Genomic DNA, 23021 nt, shown 5'->3' on the forward strand with positions numbered 1-23021 from the left:
ATAGCTCCTGTTGTCTAGATAACTGAGATTTACCACTTTAAGCTCTTGACATCAATGAGAAATTTTCATTTTTGGAAAGAAGTGTTTCTAAAATGCATCTGCTCTTGGTAGCCTGTTGACAGTGTATAATGAGTATCATTTAACCTTTCCCTTGATGACTCAGGTCCTTGTTTTGAACATGATACCAAACTAAACTTTGATGTATTGATGCCCTCTAGGGCAATAAAACTGTGGACTTACCTTATTCTTTCACTGAATTTTACCAACCCTTTTGTCTGTATTTGGCCTTGGCACTCAATGATATGCTTGGGCCTCTTGAGGTGTACAAAGCCATTTGTCCCCAGGCTAAATTGCCCTTACATGGCTGTGCTGCTCTTTTTTTTTTTTTTTTAAGATTTTATTTATTTATTCATGAGAGACACACACAGAGAAAGAGAAAGGTAGAGGCACAGGCAGAAGGAGAAGGAGGCTCCATGCAGGGAGCCTGACATGGGACTCCATCCAGGGTCTCCAGGATCCCGCCCTGGGCTGAAGGCCGCACTAAACCGCCGAGCCACCTGGGCTGCCCTGGCTGTGCTGCTCTGCTTGGTGCTTTCCTGTGTTCTCTCTTGTGATCATCTCTGGTTTCTTTGGTTATTTCATTCTTGACAGTGATTCCCTGCTGCCGCACTGATCTAACCATCTGTGTTCGGTCTTTGCTCTCCTAATAGTGACCCTAGCAAAACTAGCAGGTACCAAATGAAATCAGAAATCCAAGTGGTAAAAAGAAAAAAGAAAAGAAAAGAAAAAGAAATCCAAGTGGTATGTGTAAGGTCAAAGCTCATCTGAGAAGGAAGATAGAGACTTGTACCTCTCTTTAATGAAGTAAGATGGGTAGGCTTGTTTGCATTCATTGAGCAGATAGTTATCAAAAGTTCCAGCTATTTGATAGCCCAAGTTGAGCAAGGCACAGTGAGGACAGGCTACAAGCCTAGAGAGAATTTAGGCTTCCACTCAAGGCACCTAGGCCGACTGCAGCCTAGGTGTGTAAGTCAAAGTAGAAAGGCAGGAGCACAGTCCCACATCCTGAGCCACTACAGTGTTTTAGGACTCAGGAAGCTACATAGCCATCTAACACTCTCCCAAACACCTAGGGTCCCAGCATGGCTGGCAACAAAGGATTGACCACAAGGGTATTGTGGCAGGTGGGGATACACCAGTGATTTCTGAGTCACCAAATCCCAGGCTGGCTGGAGTCAACTAGTAGAGGCCATCAGTGGATTAAGGTGCTAGGAATTGCAAAGATGGAAGTGAGAACCTCACCCTTGAGCCTACCCCTAAGTCATTCACAGCCTTAGAAAACATATGGAATTCATATTCACAGAAATGAATAGTATGGCTTGGTGTAGAGGGCATCTATCCAACCCAGGGACAGGAGGGTTTGTCTGGGGGTGATTAGGAAAGATCCTTCAGGATAGGTGGCATTTAAGCTAGGTCTTAAAGGATGACTAGGAGCTTCTCAGATCAGGAAAGGAAAAAAGTTAATGTCAAGCAGAAGGGTTTGAATCCTTCTTGTGAGTCATTTTTAAGTTCACAGATGTGTTTCAGAATATTCAGATTGTCTAAAATATGACAACCAGAAAAATGAATTATTACTCTCAGCATATATATATTTCAATCATATGCCTAAAAATAAATTCCTATCTAACATTTGTAGGTGCTCAGCAAGACAGCAAACCCCTGATTTAGACTTCTATTTATTCACTTTACTAGTAAAAAGTGAATTCTTTTTAAGTCGTGCTTATACCTGATCAGTAATATCCTCTACATGAAAGTGTTGATTTCTTAGAACTACAAGGCCAACAGACACATGAAAAGATGTTCAGCATCCCTAATCATCAGGGAAATGCAAATCAAAACCACAACCAGCTATCACCTTACACCTGTCAGAATGGCTAGCATCAAGAAGACAAGAATTAACAAGTATTGATCAGGATATAGAGAAAAGGGAACCTTCATGTACTCTTGGTGGGAACGTAAATTGGTGTAGCCACTGTGGAAAACAGTATGGAGGTTCTTCAAAAATTTTTAAATAGAAATACCATATGATCCAGTAATTTTACTACTGCATATTTACCCAAAGAAGACACTAATTTGAAAAGATATGTGCACCCCTGTGCTCATTACAGCATTATTTATTATAGTCAAGATATGAAAGAACTCAAGTGTCCATTGATAGATGAGTAGGTAAAGGAGATGCATGTTTACACACACAGGGAAATGTTACTCCACCATTAAAAAAGAATAAGATCTTGCCATTTGTGACAACACGGATGAACCTAGTGGGTATCACGCTAAGTGAAATGTCATGCAGTGAGAGACAAATACTATATGATTTCACTTATATGTAGACTGTAAAAAAAGAACAAAACAAATAAATAAAAGCAGAAACAGGCTCATTGATAGAACAAACTGGTGGTTGCCAGAGGGTACAGGGTTGGGGGGGTGCAAAATGGGTGAAAAGCAGTGAGAGGTACAGACCTCTAGTTATGGAATGAGTAAGTCATGGGGATGAAAGCTATGGCATAGAGAATATATTCAGTGGTACTGTGATTGCATTGTATGGTGATAGATGATTAGCTACACTTGAGGTGAGCATAGCATAACATAGAGTTGTCAAATCACTGTGATGTACATATGAAACTAATGTAACATTGTGTATCAACTATACACAAAAAATTTTGAAAGAACTACAAGATTTGTTAAGTTCTAAAATTTATATTCTGATAAAGAAGCACAAACTTTTAGTGGTCAGTAGTGGGCTATAACTGGGCCAGGTGTGTAGACAAACAATAGACTTGATTGTTGAAGGTGCTAGTTGAATAATTCTGAGATGCACTGATTGTTCTTTCCTGCCATGAACAGAAAGGAAAAAAGATTTGGTCTTAGGAATGTCATAGCATAGCACTCCATGTAGAACATCTGAGTGGGTCTACTGGAGAGTTTATCTCTTCTGCTTACTCCAAGAAGACTTTCTGAAGAAGATGAATGCAAAGAAAGCTTTGATAGAGGACAGTAGCATAGACAGAGTATGAATACCAAATGGATAGCTGGTCAGGGAGCCAGGGGGACCATGGGGTAGAAAACAGAAGGAAAAGTCACAAATATAGGTGTGTAAAATACACACACACACACACACACACACACACATATGTATAAATGCTATGAGACAACAAATAAATCCCAAGGGAAATTAGAAAATACTTTGAGATGAGCAAAAATGGAAACCCAACATACCAGAACTCATAGGATGCAGCAAAAACAATGTTCAGAGGGAAATTTTTAGCTGTAAGTGCCTGCATTAAAAAGGAAGAAATAACCTAACCTTCTACTAGAAGAAACTAGAAAAAGAACAGCAAACTATACTCAAGCAAGCAGAAGGAAGGTAATAATAAAATTTAGAATGGAAATAAAATAGAGAACAGAAGAACAACAAAGGAAATCAATGAAACCAGAAATTGGTTCTTTGAAAAGATCAGCAAAATTGACAAATCTTTATCTAGACTGACCAAAAAGAGAAAGAAAGAAGACTCAAATGTCTGAAATTAGGAATGAAAGCAGGCTCCTTACTGCCAACCTTACAGAATTAAAAAGGATTATCAGGAAATGACATGAACAGTCATATGCTGGCAAATTGGATAACCTGGGTGAAATGGACAAATTCCTAGGAAACCACAAACTACCAATACAGACTCAAGAAATACGGAACCTGAATAGACTTAAAACAAGTAAATAAAAAATTTTTTAAATCTTCCCAAAAAAGAAAGCTCAGGACCATTTAGTTTCACTGGTGAATTCTACCAAATGTTTAAAGAAGATTTAATACAAATCCTTCTCAAACTCTTCCAAAAAATAGAAGAGAAAGAAATACTTCCTAACTTCTTCTATGGAGCCAGTAGTATCCTGATACCAAAGCCAAACAGACCTCACAAAAAAACTATAGACTAATTTCTCTTATCAATATAGATGCAAAAAATGCTCAAGAAAATACCCACAAACTGAATCAAGCAGCATATAAAATTACACATATATACCAGGTGGGATTTATCCCAGAAATGCAAAGTTGGCCCAGTGAAAATCAGTCAATATAATACACCATATTAGTAGAATAAAAAACAAAAATCCCATGATCACCTCAGTAGACACAGAAGAAGCATTTAACAAAAATCTACCACCCTTTCTTGATTAAAAAAAGAAGCCACTCAACAAAGTTGCAAGAGAAAGGGACTTCAACAACCTGATAAACATCTACTAAATCCCCACAGCTAACATCATACTTTATGGTAAGAGACTAAAAGCTGCCCCCTCTATCTAAGATCAGGAAAAGACAAGGATGCTTATTTACTCTCACCACTTCTATTTGACTTTGTACTAGAGATTCTACACAGGGAAATTAGTCAAGAAAAAGAAAAAGCATCCAGGTTGAAGAGGAAGAAGTAAAACTATTTATAGATGACATGATATTATATATAGAAGACACTAGAAAAACACAGAACTGTTGATAGATGAGTTCAGCAGGGTTGTAGGACACAAGAATAACACACAAAAATCAATTTTTTTTTTTAGATTTATTTATTTGACAGAGAGAGCATGTGTGTGCATGCGTGCATGTAAGTAGGAAGAGGGGCAGGAGGAGAGAATCTTCAAGCAGACTGCCTTCTGAGCATGGAACCCAATGCAGGGCTTGATCTCATGACCCATGAAATCATGACCTGAGACAAAACCAAGGGTCGGATGCTCAACCAAGTGAGCCACCCAGGCACTCTTAGTCCAAAATGAAATTAAAACAATTCAAGTTATCAAAAGAATCAAAAAGAATGACTTAGGAAGAAATGTGACAAAAGCAGAAAACTACAAAATATTATTGAAAGAAATTCAAGACCTAAATAAATGGACAGACATCCCGTGTTCAGGGAATGGAAGACTTAATATTGTTAACATGGCAGTACTCCCCAAATTGATGTACAGATTCAGTGCAGTCTCTGTCAAAATCCCAGTGAGCTCTTGCAGAAATGGATGAGCTGATCCCAAAATGCATAGGGAAACGCACAGAACTTAGAAGGGCCAAAACAATCTCAGAAGAAAAAGAGAGTGGAGAATTCATACTTCCTGACTTCAAAACTACAAAATTACATAATCAAGGTAGTATGGTGCTGCCATAAGGACAGACATATGGAATAGAATTGAGAGTCCAGAGAGAAACCCATATATCCATGCTCAATTATTTTCCAGCAAGGATGCCAAGACCATTCAATGATGAAAGAATCACTTTTTCAACAAATGATGTTAGGACAGTTGGATATCCACATACAAAAGCATGAATTTGGACCCCTACTGATCACATCATACATAAAAATTAATTCAAAAAAGTCAGAAGCCTAAATGTAAGAGCTAAAACTATGAAACTCCTGTAAGGAAACATAGATGTAAATTTTCATGACCATGATTTAGGTCACAGTTTCTGAGCTATGACACCCAAGAGCATAAGCAAGGAAAAAAAGTTGTACTTCATCAAAATGCAAAATGTTTGTGTGTCAGAGGACACCATCAAGAAAGTGGAATCACTACAACAATGCCAGGGCTCCGGGTCAATAGACAGAGTGGTGGCCAACCATAGCTCTAAAAGAGAGACCTTTGTGCCCATTGTAGGACGTTGGGGAGGTAATGTCTTTTCCTGTAAGGTCTGTGGCTAGGAAAGGGGGCTTGAGAAGAAGGCCACAGTGGGGATGGGGAAGGAAGATGGAAACAAAGTGACCAGCGGAGTGATAGGCAAGAACTGGAGGAAGTGGGGGTGGGGGTGGAGGAGGTGCTGCCAAGAGGCCCCGCCGGGGGTCATCCATGATGAGTAAAAGTAAAGCTGAAGATAGGAACAGACTCTTGCCAATAATAATAATAATAATAATAATAATAATAATAATAGATAGCCTATCATTGCAAATCTCCATTTATAAGAAGTCTGTGCCTTCAGTGAGTACTTATGACTCTGTTTAACCATAAATTTTAATGAAGATTAAAAAGAGCCTGTACTGTTTACTTGGCTGCTAGACTGGCATATGCATATCATTACAGGAGCATTAAAAAGAGTCTTTATGAGGAGTGCCTGGATGGCTCAGTTAAGCATCCAGCTCTTGATCGCAGCTGAAGTCTTAATTTCAGTCATGAGTTAGGGACCCACATTGGGCTCCACTCTGGGCTTGGAGCCTACTTAAAAAAAAAAAAAAAAAAGAGTCCTTATAAATAGGGAGTCATCCACCCCACTAAACACCTGAATTCACAAGAACCCTTCACTTAGATGAGGCTCCTCTAATATTTTCTAGAAATGCCAGCAAATATGTCCAGTGCTGGAAGAAAATAGCGTTTAATGCTGCCGCCTACTTGTCGGAAGAGGGTGGAGGTTAATCACGCAGCTAGCTAGACACTTGGACATGTACTGGGCAAACCAAGAGGCACCTAATAATATCTCTGTTCTAGCAGAGGGTGACACATGAAGAAGGGGATGAAAAGATTGAAAATGGGGGCGGGGGGGTGCCTGGGTGGCTCAGTCACTTAAGCGTCAGCCTTTGGTTCCGGTCATAATCTTAGGGTCCTGGGATCAAGCCCCACATCGGGCTCCTTCTCCCTGTGTGTGCGTGCGCGCGCGCTCTCTCTCTCAAATAAATAAGTAAATAAGATCTTTTTAAAATTTTAAAAAGATTTATAAAAAATTAAAAAATAATAAAATAAAATAAAATAAAAAGATTGAGAATGGGGAAAGGGGGAAGAAAGGAGGGAAGAGCCTGCTTTGAAAGCACATTATTAAAAATGCTTTTTGAAAAGCTTTTTTGCTCTGCCTTGTTTCTCTTTATCACTCCACCTCCATGGAATTATCTTTTTAAAAATACAGATCTCAAGATAATATCTATAAGGCAATATCTGTCTATAAGGTAATATCTAAACTTCTTAGCACAGCATTTGAGACTCTCACCCATATTTTTTTCAGCCTCACTTTGGCTCAGCCAGTGACCTTCAGAGTTGCCCCATGCTCTCACACCTGTGGTGACACCCCTCCCCCTGCTGGGAATGACCTCCTCCTGCTATTCATTTCGTCCATCTAAGCATCATCCAAAGTCCAGCTCAAAAGTCATCTCCTCTTTGAAGCTGTCCCTGTTACCTTCCCACCTCTTCCATCGTACCATGCTCCTGCCCAATGCTAGGCAGCATTCAGCATAGCATTGGTTACAAAAACTTTATCACGGTTTTTATTACACAAAATCAAATTAAGTTCATGAGTTTTTCTGCCAGTAGATCATGAAGTCATCCAGCACAGGGATTTATTTATCCCAACACCTGGTAGAGATAATGACTCAAGAAGGAGCTCAGTAAATGCTCCTTGGAGTAAATTAAATACAGATTTTTCTGGCAAAGCTTGTCCTACACAAAACAGAATGTGGTCTAAGTTTGTCTTTTCTTCTGAGGTCCATTCTATCTAGCAGAGAAGGGCCTGTGTCCCATAACAGCAGCTAAGAACAGAGGCCATCATAGAGAAACTCATTTCTGTCTTTTTTTCTTTGAAAAAGTTTTTATTAAAATTATAATTTACATAACATAAAATTCACCCTTTAAAAGTATACAACTCAGTTCCAGAACATTTCCATTACTCAAAAAGAAACCCAGTACCTGTTAGCAGTCACTCATAATTCCTCCGTCCTTTCCAATCCCTGGCAGCCACTAATTAATCTACTTTCTATCCCTATGGATTTCCCTATTGTGGATATTTCATATAAATTGGACCATATAATACCTGGTTTTTGTATGTTTGGTTTCTTTGATTTAACATAATGATTTCAGGGTACTTCCATGTTGTAGCCATTCTTCAGTATTTCATTCCTATTTATGGCCAAGTAATGTACCATTGTATGGAAACACTACATTCTGTTTATCAGTTGATGAACATTGGGCTGTTTCTGCTTTCTGGCTCTTATGAATAATGATGAACATTATGTGTAAGTTTTTATGTGGATACACACACACACACACACACCCGTAGGAGTGGAATTGCTGGTTGGTATGAAAATTCTGTTTAATTTTTTTATGAACTTCCAAACTGTATTTCAGAGCAACTGCACAATGTTACATTCCCGTCAGCAGTTTATGAGGTTTCTCAGAGATACCAGAAGCCCCTACAGAGTTCAGTGTGGCTGCAGCGCTTACCAAAATACTAAGAGATGAGACAAGGGCCACATTTCAGAGGATCTTTACACACCGTGCCTGAAGGCATTTTCAGGAGCAGGGCACTGAAAGTTTTAAATGGGATCAACAGAACCAGATTTGTGTTTCAGAAAAATCACTTACAGAGTTGTGGAAGATGTTTGGGAAGGACAATTAGGAAGCTATAGGTCTGATCACAGATTATGAGGGCTTTAATTAGCCTGTGTATGTTTGAAGAGTAGTCAGGAGATAAAATAAACGGACTTTGGTGAGTAATTGGAGATATAGGGGAAAGTAGAGAGGTGGGGTCAGGGATGAAGCACTTGGCTTGGGCGGTCAGGCCCTCACTGACATGGGTCTCACAGAGAGACAGGCATGTTCGCAGGAAAAAGATGATTAGCATTCTGTTCATAAGACAGTTCTGCATACCTCATTCAAAACTGTGTTATTAATTCCTGTTCCAGACCCAATTATATGTAATTTATCAACTAGACTCTTAAGTTCCTAGGCTTTTCATTTCTGTCTCTGTACTGCTGCATCTAATGTGGAGTAGTCATTTACAAATACTTGTTGATGAAATGTGTGCATAATTATAAGAACTTACTACTTGTGTTTTCAAGACTTCAGAAAAACAAATCCAAAAAGTAGAGTATATGATGAGAAGGTACCTAGCTAATTTATATGGTCCTTTATCAAAATTCAGAAATCTAGGCTTAACTTCTGTGGCTTACAGATGTTACCCTAAGGAATCATGTTGCTTTTCCATAACATTCCATTTTACAGATGAGGAAACTGAGTGACAGTCAGAGGGTATGGCTCTTTCCACTTACTACCTTATAACTGACCTTGATGGGAGCAAAAAGTGACAGCTGAACATTCTGGCATCAGAAGGAGAGATTATTTTAAAAGCTACAAAAGAAAACAACGTAGAAAGCACTGTAGCCATGCCCCAAGGGCATAGATCTATTGCAGCACAGTTCAGTTTTGTTGTCTATGAGAATGACTCCGGGTCTTTAAGAAAAAATTGAATTCTATTCTGCATATCTGTTTAAATTGGCAGGAAGGAGGTTGGCTGCTTTTAGAAAGATTTATATATATAAAAAGTTTGGCTCTTAAACCTTTTGTTGTCTTAAAAAATCCATTCTTGGGGAATCACTCATTCCCAGGCAGGTCACTGGGAAACTAACTGAGAAACTACTGGACTCTGAACATAGCAGGTGCTCTCTGGGGGCAGAGGGTGGGTGGGGAGGTGGAATGATTGCCTAAGGAAAACTGCTCTGGAATTCAAAAAAGTAGTATTAACCAACCCCAGAAGAAATAATATCCCTTTTTTTTTTTTTTTTTTTTTCTGCCTGGGGACTTTGCCATAATTCTGGCTCCTGAAATTAGTAAAAACTAAAAGGAACATGCCCATCTCTCCTGCTCCCAGTATCCAAAGGCTGGCCTGTTCCTTTCATGACACAAAACCGCAGGCAGTTTATAGTGAGACAGGACTCGCTGGCCTGAGCTCTCCGATGACCTGTACTGGCCCGAGCTTCTAACCGCAGTGGCTAGCACTCTATCGACTCAAATACATGGGTGTTGATACACAATTCCATGATGCTTGTAACTTGTATGAGTTAATGATGGAGGCATTAGAAACTTGGTAAGTTAATACAAATGGATACACAATAGTCTTGCCCTCCAGTGATATCGTTAACTAGACCGGTGTCCCATAGTGTTGGGAATATATAATTGGGACCCTGAAAACTGATACTCCTCTTTTATGTAAGCCAACCTTTAGAAATCTAATACCTCCTTTGAAAAGTCCAGTATATTTAAATTAATGCAGTTTGGCTGGTTTGAAGATTGAAAATAGGTTAGCATTAAGGCCATGATTCCTTTAGTAATTACTTTTTCTGTTGGTAATAACTGTTTCTTTAGAAATGACATTAACATTCTACCAAAACACAGCAGTAATCCAAAAGTTAATGTTCTGTTCATTTATAATTATATTTAATTCATATTTATGAGTTGTCGGGAGGGAGGAGAAGGAAAGTGAGTTTAAAAAATGTAACAGAAGAAACAAGTTAAAAGCAGGATTTTTCCTGAGAGTCTGAAGGATATACAAAGTCATTTAAGTGGGAAAAAAAATAATTTTTAAATACACAGTTATATAAATTCAGATTCTATTAGCTGATGCTGAAGAAAAGTCTGTGTTTTTATTATTTCTTAGTGGCATTGAGTGAATTCAGTGAGTAAATTTTCTCCATTTCTTCTTTTTTACTAACCAAAATATTAGCATAAGTATCCCTGTGATTTAGATTTCAGTAAGTGAATTAGATTTGGGTTTTGTTTATTTTTTTAACCAGGAAAAAATCTGCATCTTTAGGCAGTCATTGGACAAGTAGCTTTGTGTTGTTTTCTTTGAATTGTCCATGAAGCCTGATGTATTATTAATGAATTAATTTCTTGGTGGTGGAGGCCTATGAATAGCGTTCTGTGAATGGGCAGTTGCCTGGTGGGGCCAATTTTGGCTGCTGTCATTTAACATGTGTTGCTCTATTGTGAAGTCTTACCCAGCCGTAGGACAATGCTCATTTAATCCACCATGATGGGACCTACACACCCTGAGCCCAACTTGGATGCCAGGGTCAGTTACCCCGCAGCTCGGGCTGGGGCACTGCTCCGCCTCACTGCCGAGCTGCTCTAATCATTTTGCCTGCCGTTCATTTTCCCTAAACCAGGGAAAAACGCATATGCGAACAGTGCAAATGTTCTCAAAAGAGATTCCAAACTGGTCGGCTGGGGTGTTGCCTCCATTCCAGAACGGAGGCAGCGTTCCAGGGAGTATAAGTTCCTTCCTTCCTCCTGGAAATGGAAGCGTCTGGACCCACGAGATCCCTGATGTTCTGAGGTCCAGAGTAGCAGATGGCATTATGATTTTCCAAATCCTGATGAACATTCTAACTGAACTTGTTCATTTCACAGTATGTAGTTCTATTTTTTTTTTCACTTCCTCCCCCTTCTTCCCTCCCTGTCTCCCTCTCTTTGTTCCTCTCATATTGACTAATTTTAAACTGATGCGCTATCTTCTTCACCCAGCTTTAAATTCTCTTCTCTCGGGTTTATTGTTTGGAACCAGGTAAAGCACAGTTTCACATATAATTTTCAGCCTTTGAGTCACAGCTCACATAGCCTTTGAATTTGCTTATAAAAATATGTAAGCAAATACCACCAGCACTCCTGCACTATGCAGCCCCTGGAAGTTCTGTTTGTCCCCTTATCCATAGCTCGCAGTGCAGGTGGCAAATGGCAGTAATTATTTTAACTAACAGTCGAGTGAACATCAGGAGGACCTACAGTGTGATGATGTGGTCTTTGGATTTCAGTGAGTTCTCAGAGTCTGCTTTGATAGTGTTATGGCTTGTTGATTTTTCAGGACACGGACCTGCCATGTTCTTGCCCTTGAACAGTGTATGCATGTAGTCCAGATCTCTCAGTGTTAACCCCTTACCTGTGAAAAGAGGAAGAGTATTTCTTTTCATTTCTGAATCCGTGAAGGGTGATTATTCGCCCCAAGATTTTTCCCCTCTCGTTTTTGTTTAATATAGTTTAGGATCTACCTTTAATCTAAGATCGCTTTTAATCAGCACTTCTGCAGATAGAACCCGGTAAAGTGCGTGTAGGAACATTATAATTTAAGTCCTGGATCAAACATGTGTAGCTGGACTTTTCCCGAGGAAAAAAAAAAATTGACCTTACCAGCCTATGAAATTCAAACACTATATAGGGACAAGGTAAAACCACAGGTAGGAATTGCTGAATAATTACCTTTAGACCAGCCTGAGCAGGAGGCTTCCCACGAGGGTGAGCTCATTTAATGGTTCCTAAAACTCAATCTTGTGGATGTCAATGGTCATGCTTGATTATTTGCAGCAGTGTTTTATGGAAAAGCAATGGAAATGCATTGGGAGGCTCCAGAGAGGACAATAACGGGTTTTGCTTTTGTAAATGCGGTCCCTTTGGTATGAGACAGGCATGTTTTTGCTGTTCCGCCTATGCCATGGAAAACGGAGGTAGATGTAGATGTTAGTGTGAGTGTCCAAGTGTGTGTGTGAACATGTGTGTGTGTACTATTCATATGGACACCCCTAAACAATGCTGTGACCTATAATGTATGACCAACAAGTGACCTAAAATAAAAAGAAAAAAAACGTGTTGTGTTTTAGCTTCAGAGAAAAAAGCAACTATAAATAGGGTTTCAAAGATTAATCCACGTTCCAGTTCTCTACCTCTTTTCAAGGAATTTAATAAAACCCCAAAATCTTTGCCATAGGTTTAGAAAATCTCTAAGTGAATATAGATCTTTAAGTGACAGAAAAATTGTAGACTAAATGAAGGGTCAGTTATGCTATTAATGACAAGTTTTTTTTCTCTTGTCTTTTACCTCAATACCGAAGAACTTCTACAACATGTTTAGGAGGAAAAACCAAATAGGAAAAATCTTTATAATCTCAAGTCTCAATTATCTACAGACAGATTCCTTTAGACCTTTTCATTTATATTTGTGTTTTTTTATAAGCCATCTGGTTGTGATGTTCACTTGGCTAACAGCTGGTTCTCCCTTGATTTAAGGGTTTATAGGTCAGGAGGGTGTTTAAGTGGCAAAAATTCCAGCCTTTTGCCCCTTGTCCTGGGTCCTTCTGAGACAAGTTAAATGAGCTGCTACTGTCAGCCCAGGCCCAGTGGACAGAACTTCACACCAAAATGCCCACACATGTAATTTGTCACATCTGGCAACCCAGAGCATGAGGTGACCCAGTGTGGAAATTGAATCATCTTTCACTCTCTCTGCTCGGGACTTGATGTGGAGTGGGATAAGTAAAGGAGGGCTTTCTGATCTCCAGCTGAGGAGGGGCAGAGGCTTTTTTTCTGATGACGTGCATCTGCAAGCCTTCCTAAATTCACAGCCTTATTACCAGCCCTGTCCCACCTAACACCCGAAGATTGTGATTTCACAATGTACAGTTCTGTGTGCATTGTGAAATCAAAAATATACATAATGTCAAAATACCAATCACTCCTTCAAGAGTGGCCACATTTTTAAGTGAGTATCTTTAATAAACATTGTGTAAACATGTACAATTCCAGTGTGTAATTATGATTCACTTATATCTGAAGCTGGGCTGTCTCTGGCTGACCTGGAGCACCTGTCCATCGAGTTCCCACCTTTCTCTCTCTGACAAGATGTGACTGTCTTCTCCCCACCTGTTCCACCCCCACTACAGTCTATTAGAGCAGCAAATTACAGATACAAACACCGAGGACCTTCAAAATACTAAAACTAAACTAATTTCTCAAAATCTACCATTGGTTACATTTTGGACAGATACATTTTTGGTTTGTAGATGAATTTCTGTGGAGATCCTTAAAGGTGAAGGTGCAGTTTTATTGTGGGTTGTTTTTTTTTTTTTTTCTCTTTTTTCAGACAAACCAGGTTTCCTCCTCAGTCGAGATAGGTTCTGTGGAATCTGCATCTGTCTCCTAAAAATGCAATTTTAAGGCAGTGAACAATTGAGAATCAAAAACCAATTTGGGATCTGTCAAGGCAAAATGCTTTTGTGCCTGACATGAAGCCACTGGAATTACAAACAACCTTTGATCCCAACGCTGAGGACAAATGTGGAACAGTCTAAGACAGTTGTGGGGATTAATGTGAATCCCAGGGTGTAGGAACAGAAATCGTGGGCCGGGCCAAAGGAACATTAGGCTCAAATTAGAAAATTTATTCTTAAAATGTTAGTACATTAACTCAAAACTGATCAAACTCTAGGTGAGTCTCTGATTTTAACTACCTGTTGATGTGATGGCTTGACACCATGAAATCTGGAAATAGGCTATTAAAAAATGTTAGAAGGCTTGCCATATTCTATGTAACTTGCCAGGCTAGTTTAATCTAACCACATCACAACTGACCTGAGAATTTGCCAGTGTGCCCAACATCTTAAGATTTTTGAGAAGACACCTGTCATCTTTCATTTACCGCCAGTAAGTATAAAATCTTCGTTTGAAGGACTGTTTTGCACAAAGAGAAGGGAATAAGACATGGATGAAAATGTTCAAGGTCCCTTCCCCACCCAGGTGTTCTCTGGAGGTGAGGAAGGAAGAAGGTGGGAGAGCAAAGAAGATCCTTTACAGCCCTCCAGACTCATGCTCTGTCCTCTGTCACTCTCCTTTATGAACTCATGTGTACCAGCCGAACTTGGTGCCACCCAGTACAGCCCAAATGCCCAGCTCTTACTTGGCCATTCCCTCCATCTTGCAGGGCTATTTATTAGGGGTACACATCTTGTCCCCCTCGAGAGTACACAAATTCTTTAAGGTGATAGATTAAATATCAGTCATCCCACAATGCCAGGCTCAGAGCCTTTGACATGTTAGGTGATCAAGAAAATTATTGAACAAACCAATAAATAAGTAATGAATGACTATCATTTTATGTCTATGCCCTTTCAATGTTTCAGTTAACTACCATATCCTTGTCAGGCTTCATTATTATCTGTAATTAGGAATTAAAAGCAAAAATTAAATCATCAGGTATATTTTTTTAGGCAAAGTTTCCTTAACTTTTTTCCATTGAGTAGTTATGCCAGCCTTTCCCTTTACACAAAGCTAAGCTCTGCCAAGAATCTGGACCTCATCAGAGTTTTTAAAAATAGCTCCTTACCTTTTTCCCTTTAAACTTTCTATTTCAACATCATTTGAGATTCATATGCAGTTGTAAGAAAGAATATGGAGAGGGGCACCTGGGTGGCTCTGTCGGTTAAATGTCTGGCTCTTGATGTAGGCTCAGGCCATGATCTCAGGGTCATGAGATCGAGACCCGTGTCAGGCTCCATGACTGGGCATGGAGTCTGCTTAAGATTCTCTCTCTCCCTCTCTAAAAAATAATGATAATAATAATTTTTTTAAAATAATAATATGGAGAGAGCCTGTTTAGCTTTTACTCAATTTCCCCCAATGTTAATAGCTCATAAGCATAGTACAATACCACAACCAGGAAACTGACATTGATACAATCCACCGAATTCAGATTCTACCCATTTTCCATGCACTCATGCATGTGTGCGCATGTGTGGGTACTTGCATAAACGTTGTCATGGATCTTTCCAAAGCCAAAAAACATCATGGTTTAAAACAAAAAAAACTATGCCTTTGGGGCACCTGTGTGACCCAGTGGTTGAGCATCTGCCTTTGGCTCAGGTCGTGATCCCAAGGTCCTGGGAACGAATCCTGCATCAGGCTCCCCACAGGGAGCCTGCTTCTCCTTCTGCCTCTGTCTCTCATGAATAAATAAAATCTTAAAAAAAAAAAAAAAAAAAAAAACGATGCCTTTGAAATAATGATCTCTCTTTTAAGAAAGTGTGATTTCAAAAGCATTTACCTCATTTGTATTTTCCTGTATTTGGAGTATCCAGCCTATGTGCCTGCTCTCAAGGTCACAAAGTGTGCTTATTGGCATAGTCAGTCTGCAAGTGAACTAGCAGCAGCGGCGATTGAAATCAGACCTCCTTCTTCCTCCCCACCCCCCACTCTCTGAGTGTGTTGGTGTACACACACACACACACACACACACTCAGATTTTCTGCTGCTTGCCTTTTTTATGCCTGAGTACCTTGCTGACAAGTGCTAATAACAAAATACCCAGAGAGAGTCCAGTTGAAGTTAGCATACATTAAACATTCTGAACTTGTCCTTTTGCTCATAGATTGTGCATAATTAATAATTAAACAGTTTCGGTTGTAATGGGTTGACCTTCCTGAACTGTTCATTATTCACAAGGCAAAGGCATCACTCAAACTTTTTTCCCATTGTCCTTCGCTGTTCTCCAGCATGCCACGTGCTTGTGTTCCAGTTGTTTAGCAAAAGAGGCTGACCAGGTAGTTACTGAAGCCTCTGAGACTCAGAGACTGTCCTCCTTGATGACCAGAATTGCTTACTGAAATGGTTTATGGCTGCTGTTTTTATATAACAGTGGCCGGCTCGATAACAAGATCCAGCTGGTGTCCCTTTAGCAGGACTCTAAAGTTGATTTGGGATCAGGATCTTGGGTTAAGGCTTCTGGTTAAGGTTGTGTCCACTGTTTCATTCCATACCTCTGTGCTTAGAAGTTCAACAGACAAGCATCCCCCCCAAAAAAGCCCTTAAGGTGAAGTATGGCACCCAGGGTCTTAAAAAAGAATGACTTTTATTAACAATTGAGAGTCGGTTTCAGCCAGTCCTGAGAGTTATTAGTGTAACCGCTTCTCCAATTCATGTTTATATTTTTGAAATGTATTTGTTCATCTTCCCTGAACCCATGTTTCACAGAGCACATTTTTGATAAGTAGCAGCAAGGACTTTACTAGTTCCCTGCTCTCCCTGGCATGGGTCTCCGGCTCCCTGTAACCTGGTGGTGACTGGATGTGCCCCTCTCCCTGGGAGCTGCAGGGAAACTGGGACAGCTCTGCGCTGAGCCTGCCTCCCTCCTTTGCACAGATTTGAATTAGATAATGAAATAGGCAGGTTCTCGGAGGTGTTTTACATGCTGCCCTAAACAAACTTCTGCTTTTACTTGCTTAAAAATGAGAAAAGTATATTTTAAAATCCTCCAATGTGGTGAGCACTGTCAGGTCTATTCATTTGCTTTCCTTTGGCGTGTTCCCAGCCTGCGTGCTTTTGTAGAGTGGGAGGCTCTCGGAGGACTCGGTTGCTCTCCCTCCACCCCCATGTGTGTGTGTGACATTCTGACCACCACCCCTCCCCCCACATCATGTGGTCTTCTGTATCTCAGAAAATTGTCTTTGAGGTATGCCAGAGACGTGAGTTTTAAAAGGAAAAGAAATATCTGGCATTATGCATGTGAGATTAGAATTTCCCCCCACATCTCTGATGAGTGATTCTGTCCAGGCACCCCTGAGATGAGATTCCACTCTCTGCGGTTCTGTAAAGTCGACTTGGGCTGGCATTTTCACAAGTGAAATAAATTATTCATGGGTACCACCCAGTGTTCCTTAGTTTTATATTATGAGGAACTTAACAGGCTACAATATCAGGTCTTAAATAAAATTAACTACCCATGCAAAGATGTCACATTTCCTCGTTTTGTTTCTCATCCATGTTAAAATGACATCTTCATCAAGTTGCCTAGTCTATAATTCATTAATTTACTCTTGGTATCATACTTTGAAATGAGGCCCACATTAGCATCATGTTTTATACTAGGATCTTTGTAGAAAACCGGTCCAGAATTTTAACCATCTTAGTAAATATTCAGCCACATTAAGGCAGTGGTAGGCTTTTATCTTCCCAACCATTGCACCGTAAATCAACCACTACTCAGACACTTCCAGTACTACGGCCTCCAAAAGAATGTCAGAAATGATGACATAGAGGACTAAATACCGGATCAGAGTCCATAGTTTTCGCACCTCAGACTCTGAACCATTTTTTTACTAATAGTTTTTGAGACACAGTGAAATGTCATTTCTTGAACTGGGCCTTGTAGAATCTCGCAGGCGCGGTGATATATATGGCTTTCCTCAAACAGGCCGGGCTGAAATTGATACCATGTTTTATTTTTGCTCTTCAAACTGATGGGACTTTTGTGACCGTTTTCTAGTACCTTTATCGAAGACTTGTCATGTGATTGCGCGCCTGCTTCTTCTGAGTGGACGACTTCATCAGCCCCCTGTTTTTCATGTCCTATGCAATGCCTGCATGTAATCCTTTGAACTTGGCAAGATTTTATTTCACTTCCATTTTCCTTTGTTTTCCTTTCTTCTTGGAAGCCTTTCCCTACTGATGAGTATTTTAAGTTTATGATTACTAATCTTCCCCTGCTCTGGATGAATAGAGTAAATTCAAAGAGGACAGATATGGAAAATCTAAGAATCATTTGGTTCACGTTCCGTTTCTTTTAACCTCTTTGGGATTTTGTTTTGTTTTGTTTTGTTTTGGCTGCTTTGACCCCTCCCCACGCCCCCAGTTCCTTTTGATTTAATTGTATTTTCCGGCAGTTTCCAATTGTTTGAATTGGAAACAAAGCCTTAATAAGAGTTCTAGTTAATTTTCTGTCTTGTAATTACCGATCTCATTTTTCTGATAATTGGCCACAGCAATTATATGTATATTTACTAATCACATAGGAGGCTGTGCAATTGTATCTATCTGCCACCATTGATAATGACACGCATATTGCAGAGGTGCTTTTATCATCTTCTTTTTTCCACTACATCAAAGCTATTTCCTCTCGTTCTCAATAATGAATACATGCATGCATTTGACACAGTTGTGTGCTAGAGAAATTGTTTGGCTCCCACCAAATGCTGCATGCTCTGAGTTTCTTGCCTGCAGCGCTGGAAGGTTGTATGTAATGATATATTGCTCATCCAAATGGCCAAAGCACTCCAAAGCACAGTGAGATTAAAATAAGTCATTCCTTTGTTAATTTAAATAGGTGCATGTATCATACTTTGCAGGGCACTTTGTGTAGGGATGTCAGAGAGGAAAAAAGCCGCCGAAAGGTATTTTTAATAGCAAATGAGAATAGATGGGAATGGAGTCATTTGCAGCTGCCTACTTTATGTGGCTCTCTTGTTCCAACTGTAGGTCTAATGAGATGACTGTTAAAGTACTCTGCAGTGTAATTTCATTACATCCTGAGCCGCTACACTATAAACACAGTGGCGCTCTCTGTCATTCTTGGAAAAACTCCTAAATTCTTAAAGCCTTCCTTTGCAAATGGTAATGGGGTTTGCTCCCTGTGTTACTCAGTGGTTGTCATTTGTGGCTGTGTTGTTTCCTGCTCTTTTGAGTGGCTCCTACCTCCATCCCAGTCCTGTCTGGTGGTCAAGGTAGGAGTTTTTTATTGTGTCCTTAATTCACTGCCTTTCTCATGTGACGAGTTTGCCCCTACTGGAAAATAGGCTAAAATTCCTTTTCAGGCAACAGCTTCCCCTATAAAAAGCCTTTCTATTAAAGTAAAACAAAAACAAAAACAAAAACACAACTAACCCAAATGATCCGGCAGGCAGTTAAGAGCAGTTGAATATACAAATAAATGTAAATAAAAAGGAAAGTGTAAATAAATAGCAAATCCAGTAAAAGAAACAAAGGTCAGCACAAGAATAATTTCACAGCTCTTTGTTAATTACAAGACCATTTGTGTGTTACTTAAATAATCATTAATTTCTCATTTACACTTTCGTACCTTCTTTCCTACCCCGTGGCTATCATTGTCCTTTTTTCACCTCCCCTGCCTCTTTGCTCTTGCGTTTCTCACCGATGTAAAAACGTGTGTGGCTTGAAATTTGGCATTTTTAACGTAAACGTGTGGGAGAGGGTGTAGACAGTCTTCTTAATTGGCAGAGGCCTTATTTTCCGTTGCACATGGTGGTGAAGCCTTGTTACAGATTCATCTTTCTCCTGCTCCGGGGGGCGGGTGGGGTTGGCGGTGTGGGGGAGGCTGGGGGGAGCACATAGAGGAGAAAACAGGAATTGTTGTGACTTTTGGTGACTTGTTTTTCCTCCATCCCAGGATTCGCCCGTCCTTCCGGTTGGAGAGTTCTCCGAGCCATTTGTACATTTCATCACTCAGTGGTGAGCCCGTTTGCAAACATGCCAGGCCCTCAATGTAAATGATACATGCCATTAACTCTGCGGCTCCGCGAGACCTTCTGGCTCTCCCTGCCTCCTCTTGGAGACGGGAGGGACTTCGGGGGGCCTTGGGCAGATGGGGCAGCAAAGCTGAAGAAATTGTTTAAATTATGTAAACGTTATTTACACAAAGGGTCGTAAATGTACTTTAGAGGCTTTTTCCTGTTTTAATAAACTGCTGAGAATCAGGCTACTTCTTCAAGCACAGATACTGTGCTATCCGATTTTTTTATTCTTAAGAAATACGCAATTTTATAGCCCCTATTGAACAGACATATGAAGCTTATTTTTATTAATGTAACCTCAAGCTACCCATAAAACTGTCTGTCACTTAGTGGAAGCAGCCTAGTTTATTAATTCACCGGATTTTCAGTAAATAACTTTTATCCTTGGTTATATGTTAAACACAATACTGGGGTCCCCTTTCAGTGAATTTTGATGTTTGAAAGCCCATGCAAGCATGGTTCCATGAGGCCCACTTGAACCATTAAAGACCTGGAAGGAACCACAGGATTTCTATCAAAGGGGCCCTCATAGCCTCTGGGCAGCCCCTCATCACTTTACACCTGAGGAAACAGGCATTTTCCTGCCAACGGTTCTTGTCCAGCCCTCTGCCTTTCCCCACAGTAGAGTGAGGTTTCCCCTTGCACATCATCCACCTGCCTCTTCCCCATTCAGCAGCACCCGGGTGGCCTTAGAAACTCAGTGGCTCCAACCCACTGCCCTGCTTCTGCCCTCTGCCTCGCCCCAGCATGGAGAGAGACAGACAGAGGAAGAAATTGAGAGCATAGTAATGACCACCCCAAAGCAGGAGAAAGAACTAACCAGAAACTGTACTGGACGTTCTGGAACTTTCTCATAACTACCTCTCCATTCCTTCCCCTCATCCACCGAGTTCCATTTCATCAGCCCTTCAGAGTCATGTTCAGTAGTGGAAAATGAACCCTTCATTCCCGCGATGCCTCGAAATGGTGCTGCCGGGAGTCCTTGCTAAACCAAAACTGTTGTACGTTGTCCCCCTCCCCTCCCCCCTGCCATGATCCATCTGATGATTACGCTAAAGTGAAGCCAAGAAATATTCCTTAATATAAATGTCAAGCTTTATCACCTTTTTGACTAAGTGTAATATGTTACCTCTTAATAAAAATGTCTCATACGGTTTATATTCCATAGAAAAATATGTGAGGAAGAGATTTTTCCCCCCGACTTCGAACATTTTATTAACGCTGTTTCTATTTATTTAAAATACTTATATAATATTCTGTAGCTTTTAAAAACTATTTTTACCCTGCAGACATTTTATTTCCAAAGCATATCATGTTGGAAAAAAAGCACATATATCGGTTTAACACCCGAGTCCTGAGCTCATCAATAATATAGAGCCATTATCCAGAAATGTGTATTAATCTCTCTTAATTTCCTTTACATGGAATTCCTAGAAACACTCAGAAGCACATCATGGGAATGCCCTATTTTGAAATGCAGAAATTGAAAAATAAATGGTGCCATTCCTAAGCCGCCTGGAGCACTGATTTGGGCATCACCCGACCGGCAATGTGGGCTTTGTGACGGGACAGGACGGCTGTGCATCTCGCTGTGTGGCCTGAGAGCCGCTCGGGGGTGGGGCCAGTCCTGGGCAGACGGGGATGAGCAGAGAAGGCTTTGCCTTCCTTCTGTCCAAAAAATTAATCAGCTGCTATGTAAAAGTTTTATGGAGGCAGGGGGAGGGATAACCTGTGTTGAAATTTCCACAGATGTCAAGCCGAAACAGAAATGATAGTGGGTAATAGCCTTGTTTTCCCAAGAGATACAGCTACTTTGGAATGTCAGATTAGGACTGTTACCAACTCCACTGGCGAGACAGCTTGAATTACTTGCTAATGGATGCAGTATTTGAGAGGTGCATATGGTTATTTATAGGGAAGGCAAATGTCCTTGATGTCATTAATGGTTCATAACTACGGTTCTTATTTACCAAATGATCATTAAGTCTCTCTATTTAAAAAAAAATAAATACTGTCAGCAAATGCAGGGGATCATATGATGGGTTTTCCTGTTGCTTGTTAGAGGTTGCCTGATGTAAAGAAAAAGCATCCATATGATTTTGAAGTAATCGAAGAAGCAGCCTCTTTTCATGACTTCATCCCACAGACACTCTGGGTTTAGTACAAATACGGCCGCCAAAGAGTTACCCACAGTCACGTCAGTCCCACGTGTGAGTGTTTCATCATGTAGCTACGTACATGATACAGCTGTGGATGATACTTACTGTCTGTAAGACAAGAAATATTTTGTAAGGAATGTGGTTCTTTAAGCAGCTTAAACAAACAACTCCTCACAGCTGTTTAGTGCATATAGACTTGCATTGTAACCAGAATAAATAAAAGTTGAGATAATGTAACAGCCCATTTGTAACTTTGTAGCATTCTCTAGATTCCTGGCCTCTTTTATGTATTATTTGTCATTCAGAGTGATAATGAAGGAATAAGATATTTTCCTATTTGACCTGATAGTCATGTTTCTTTTCTTATTACCTTCTCCCAGTTACCAAAAAAGAAGTCTGTTGTTCCCTACATTTAAGTTTGAAATAAATTGAGAACTGAGTCAGGGAGACATATTGCTGCTTCCCCGCCACACACACATTTATTTCAAAAGTAGAACTAGGTAAATTTAAATCCATTCTTCATCTGTATTGCAAGAATAACTCTACCCCCCCCACACACACACACACACAAGAAAAAATCTTTGTGTTTCTGATTCATGAGATTTCCCCCAAAATCTGATTAATTAAAGGCCCAAATAAAAGACAGGGTATATATGCTAATACTTTGGCCAAGAATTGAATATGATGAATTTGAAAACATTCAGATTCCAGGGGAAACGGTCAAGGGTGGAAAGTATAGCACAGATTCCTAAGTGATACCGGTTAACAGTGGGGTTTCCTTCCTCTTACAGCATGCGAAAACAACCAAAAGAAAGACCAGCACCTGAGGACCTGATGGTAAGTACATTTTTTTAGTTACATTAGAATTCTCTAGTTATAGATCTGTGCTTAACATTCTGTTAAAAGTACCAGAATGGAATTTAAAACATCCACAGGCTTTAGAGAGGCAGCA

General features: G+C 40.1%; 1 protein-coding gene across 8 annotated transcripts in view; it reads left to right on the forward strand.

Annotated features, from left to right (window-relative positions):
- Nucleotides 1-23021, forward strand: part of MAP2K5 (mitogen-activated protein kinase kinase 5) — a 256636-nt gene that overhangs the window by 195742 nt on the left and 37873 nt on the right. For 5 of the 8 annotated variants that reach the window (XM_038580792.1, XM_038580793.1, XM_038580791.1 and 2 more), the window contains 2 exons: nt 19787-19848; nt 22861-22906. In XM_038580792.1, the coding sequence (XP_038436720.1) occupies nt 19787-19848; nt 22861-22906 (108 nt within the window). The remainder of the gene's footprint in view (nt 1-19786; nt 19849-22860; nt 22907-23021) is intronic. The other 3 variants (XM_038580797.1, XM_038580795.1, XM_038580794.1) reach the window with 1 other exon arrangement.

The sequence above is a fragment of the Canis lupus genome, chromosome 30, assembly GCF_011100685.1.
Source record: "Canis lupus familiaris isolate Mischka breed German Shepherd chromosome 30, alternate assembly UU_Cfam_GSD_1.0, whole genome shotgun sequence".
NCBI classification, from domain to species: domain Eukaryota; kingdom Metazoa; phylum Chordata; class Mammalia; order Carnivora; family Canidae; genus Canis; species Canis lupus.